The 5,000-nt window shown below is 46.8% G+C and overlaps 2 protein-coding genes across 3 annotated transcripts in view; one reads left to right on the top strand and one right to left on the bottom strand.

Annotated features, from left to right (window-relative positions):
• Positions 1-5,000, top strand: part of atf6b (activating transcription factor 6 beta) — a 37,208-nt gene that overhangs the window by 14,226 nt on the left and 17,982 nt on the right. For both annotated transcript variants that reach the window (XM_077232587.1, XM_077232586.1), the window contains exon 7: positions 3,354-3,509. In XM_077232587.1, the coding sequence (XP_077088702.1) occupies positions 3,354-3,509 (156 nt within the window). The remainder of the gene's footprint in view (positions 1-3,353; positions 3,510-5,000) is intronic.
• The window catches only part of LOC143740618 (uncharacterized), a 132,101-nt gene that overhangs the window by 121,355 nt on the left and 5,746 nt on the right, over positions 1-5,000 (bottom strand). The gene's annotated exons all lie outside the window — the stretch shown is intronic.

Raw genomic sequence — 5,000 nt, 5'->3', positions numbered from 1 at the left:
GTGTTCCTGTTGTGTTCCTGTTGTGTTCCTGATGTGTTCCTGATGTGTTCCTGATGTGTTCCTGTGTTCCTGTTGTGTTCCTGTTGTGTTCCTGATGTGTTCCTGTGTTCCTGTTGTGTTCCTGATGTGTTTCTGATGTGTTCCTGATGTGTTCCTGATGTGTTCCTGTTGTGTTCCTGTTGTGTTCCTGATGTGTTCCTGTTGTGTTCCTGTTGTGTTCCTGATGTGTTCCTGTGTTCCTGTTGTGTTCCTGTTGTGTTCCTGTTGTGTTCCTGTGTTCCTGATGTGTTCCTGATGTGTTCCTGATGTGTTCCTGTTGTGTTCCTGTTGTGTTCCTGATGTGTTCCTGTTGTGTTCCTGTTGTGTTCCTGATGTGTTCCTGTTGTGTTCCTGTTGTGTTCCTGTTGTGTTCCTGATGTGTTCCTGTGTTCCTGTTGTGTTCCTGATGTGTTTCTGATGTGTTCCTGATGTGTTCCTGTTGTGTTCCTGTTGTGTTCCTGTTGTGTTCCTGATGTGTTCCTGTTGTGTTCCTGATGTGTTCCTGTTGTGTTCCTGTTGTGTTCCTGTGTTCCTGATGTGTTCCTGTGTTCCTGATGTGTTCCTGTTGTGTTCCTGTTGTGTTCCTGTTGTGTTCCTGTTGTGTTCCTGTTGTGTTCCTGTTGTGTTCCTGTGTTCCTGTTGTGTTCCTGTTGTGTTCCTGTTGTGTTCCTGATGTGTTCCTGTGTTCCTGTTGTGTTCCTGTTGTGTTCCTGTGTTCCTGATGTGTTCCTGTGTTCCTGATGTGTTCCTGTTGTGTTCCTGTTGTGTTCCTGTTGTGTTCCTGTTGTGTTCCTGTTGTGTTCCTGATGTGTTCCTGTGTTCCTGATGTGTTCCTGTTGTGTTCCTGTTGTGTTCCTGTTGTGTTCCTGTTGTGTTCCTGTTGTGTTCCTGATGTGTTCCTGTGTTCCTGTTGTGTTCCTGTTGTGTTCCTGTGTTCCTGATGTGTTCCTGTGTTCCTGATGTGTTCCTGTTGTGTTCCTGATGTGTTCCTGTTGTGTTCCTGTTGTGTTCCTGATGTGTTCCTGTGTTCCTGATGTGTTCCTGTTGTGTTCCTGTTGTGTTCCTGATGTGTTCCTGTTGTGTTCCTGTTGTGTTCCTGATGTGTTCCTGTGTTCCTGATGTGTTCCTGATGTGTTCCTGTGTTCCTGATGTGTTCCTGATGTGTTCCTGTTGTGTTCCTGTTGTGTTCCTGTTGTGTTCCTGTGTTCCTGTGTTCCTGTTGTGTTCCTGTTGTGTTCCTGTGTTCCTGATGTGTTCCTGTTGTGTTCCTGTTGTGTTCCTGTTGTGTTCCTGATGTGTTCCTGATGTGTTCCTGATGTGTTCCTGATGTGTTCCTGTGTTCCTGTTGTGTTCCTGTTGTGTTCCTGATGTGTTCCTGTGTTCCTGTTGTGTTCCTGATGTGTTTCTGATGTGTTCCTGATGTGTTCCTGTTGTGTTCCTGTTGTGTTCCTGATGTGTTCCTGTTGTGTTCCTGTTGTGTTCCTGATGTGTTCCTGTTGTGTTCCTGTTGTGTTCCTGTTGTGTTCCTGATGTGTTCCTGTGTTCCTGTTGTGTTCCTGATGTGTTTCTGATGTGTTCCTGATGTGTTCCTGTTGTGTTCCTGTTGTGTTCCTGTTGTGTTCCTGATGTGTTCCTGTTGTGTTCCTGATGTGTTCCTGTTGTGTTCCTGTTGTGTTCCTGTGTTCCTGATGTGTTCCTGTGTTCCTGATGTGTTCCTGTTGTGTTCCTGTTGTGTTCCTGTTGTGTTCCTGTTGTGTTCCTGTTGTGTTCCTGTGTTCCTGTTGTGTTCCTGTTGTGTTCCTGTTGTGTTCCTGATGTGTTCCTGTGTTCCTGTTGTGTTCCTGTTGTGTTCCTGTGTTCCTGATGTGTTCCTGTGTTCCTGATGTGTTCCTGTTGTGTTCCTGTTGTGTTCCTGTTGTGTTCCTGTTGTGTTCCTGTTGTGTTCCTGATGTGTTCCTGTGTTCCTGATGTGTTCCTGTTGTGTTCCTGTTGTGTTCCTGTTGTGTTCCTGTTGTGTTCCTGTTGTGTTCCTGATGTGTTCCTGTGTTCCTGTTGTGTTCCTGTTGTGTTCCTGTGTTCCTGATGTGTTCCTGTGTTCCTGATGTGTTCCTGTTGTGTTCCTGTTGTGTTCCTGTTGTGTTCCTGTTGTGTTCCTGTTGTGTTCCTGATGTGTTCCTGTGTTCCTGATGTGTTCCTGTTGTGTTCCTGTTGTGTTCCTGTTGTGTTCCTGTTGTGTTCCTGTTGTGTTCCTGTTGTGTTCCTGATGTGTTCCTGTGTTCCTGTTGTGTTCCTGTTGTGTTCCTGTGTTCCTGATGTGTTCCTGTGTTCCTGATGTGTTCCTGTTGTGTTCCTGTTGTGTTCCTGTTGTGTTCCTGTTGTGTTCCTGTTGTGTTCCTGTTGTGTTCCTGTGTTCCTGTTGTGTTCCTGTTGTGTTCCTGTTGTGTTCCTGTTGTGTTCCTGTTGTGTTCCTGATGTGTTCCTGTGTTCCTGTTGTGTTCCTGTTGTGTTCCTGTTGTGTTCCTGTGTTCCTGTTGTGTTCCTGTTGTGTTCCTGTTGTGTTCCTGTTGTGTTCCTGTTGTGTTCCTGATGTGTTCCTGATGTGTTCCTGATGTGTTCCTGATGTGTTCCTGTGTTCCTGTTGTGTTCCTGTTGTGTTCCTGATGTGTTCCTGTGTTCCTGTTGTGTTCCTGATGTGTTTCTGATGTGTTCCTGATGTGTTCCTGTTGTGTTCCTGTTGTGTTCCTGATGTGTTCCTGTTGTGTTCCTGTTGTGTTCCTGTGTTCCTGTTGTGTTCCTGATGTGTTTCTGATGTGTTCCTGATGTGTTCCTGTTGTGTTCCTGTTGTGTTCCTGTTGTGTTCCTGATGTGTTCCTGTTGTGTTCCTGTGTTCCTGTTGTGTTCCTGTTGTGTTCCTGATGTGTTCCTGTGTTCCTGATGTGTTCCTGTTGTGTTCCTGTGTTCCTGTTGTGTTCCTGTTGTGTTCCTGATGTGTTCCTGTTGTGTTCCTGATGTGTTCCTGTTGTGTTCCTGTGTTCCTGTTGTGTTCCTGTTGTGTTCCTGATGTGTTCCTGTGTTCCTGTTGTGTTCCTGATGTGTTTCTGATGTGTTCCTGATGTGTTCCTGTTGTGTTCCTGTTGTGTTCCTGTTGTGTTCCTGTTGTGTTCCTGATGTGTTCCTGTTGTGTTCCTGTTGTGTTCCTGTTGTGTTCCTGTTGTGTTCCTGTTGTGTTCCTGTTGTGTTCCTGTGTTCCTGATGTGTTCCTGTTGTGTTCCTGTGTTCCTGATGTGTTCCTGTTGTGTTCCTGTGTTCCTCAGCCTCACTGAAGGCCTCCAGCATTCTCAGCAGCAAACCTCTGCTCCAGCCCAAACCCGTGTGTGTGTCGAGTCCGAGCCCGGCCAAAGCCCTGATCCTGCAGAGCCTTCCCGTTCCCGTTCCCGTTCCCGTTTCTCCCGTCGACCAGAACACGCCGGGTGAGATCACACACACCTACATCTCCTCTTTAGAAATGGAACTGTTGATTGAACAATATCAAAAACAACACAAAAAAAGCATAGTGGAGGAGGAAAAACACACACACACACACTCTCGAGGAGGAAAAACACACACACACACACTCGAGGAGGAAAAACACACACACACACTCGAGGAGGAAAAACACACACACACACTCGAGGAGGAAAAACACACACACACACACACACACACTCAAGGAGGAAAAACACACACTCGAGGAGGAAAAACACACACACACACACACTCGAGGAGGAAAAACACACACACACACACACTCGAGGAGGAAAAACACACACACACACACACTCGAGGAGGAAAAACACACACACACTCGAGGAGGAAAAAAACACACACACACTCGAGGAGGAAAAAAACACACACACACTCGAGGAGGAAAAACACACACACACACACACACACACTCGAGGAGGAAAAACACACACACACACACACTCGAGGAGGAAAAACACACACACACACACACACTCGAGGAGGAAAAACACACACACACACACACTCGAGGAGGAAAAACACACACACACACACACACACACACTCGAGGAGGAAAAACACACACACACACACACACTCGAGGAGGAAAAACACACACACACACACACACACACTCTCGAGGAGGAAAAACACACACACACACACACTCGAGGAGGAAAAACACACACACACACACACACACACACACACACTCGAGGAGGAAAAACACACACACACACACTCGAGGAGGAAAAACACACACACACACACACACACACTCGAGGAGGAAAAACACACACACACACACACTCGAGGAGGAAAAACACACACACACACACACTCGAGGAGGAAAAACACACACACACACACACACACTCTAGGAGGAAAAACACACACACACACACACTCGAGGAGGAAAAACACACACACACACTCGAGGAGGAAAAACACACACACACACACACTCGAGGAGGAAAAACACACACACACTCGAGGAGGAAAAACACACACACACACACTCGAGGAGGAAAAACACACACACACACTCGAGGAGGAAAAACACACACACACACACACTCGAGGAGGAAAAACACACACACACACACACACTCGAGGAGGAAAAACACACACACACACACACACTCGAGGAGGAAAAACACACACACACACACACACACTCGAGGAGGAAAAACACACACACACACACACACTCGAGGAGGAAAAACACACACACACACACACTCGAGGAGGAAAAACACACACACACACACACACTCGAGGAGGAAAAACACACACACACACACACACTCGAGGAGGAAAAACACACACACACACACACACTCGAGGAGGAAAAACACACACACACACACACACTCGAGGAGGAAAAACACACACACACACACTCGAGGAGGAAAAACACACACACACACACACACTCGAGGAGGAAAAACACACAC

Source organism: Siphateles boraxobius, unplaced genomic scaffold (genome assembly GCF_051911475.1).
Source record: "Siphateles boraxobius isolate OS27281-9 unplaced genomic scaffold, OSU_SipBor_1 177, whole genome shotgun sequence".
Taxonomy (NCBI): domain Eukaryota; kingdom Metazoa; phylum Chordata; class Actinopteri; order Cypriniformes; family Leuciscidae; genus Siphateles; species Siphateles boraxobius.
The sequence above is the reverse complement of the archived record's forward strand: the minus strand, read 5'-3'. Positions and strand labels throughout refer to the sequence as shown.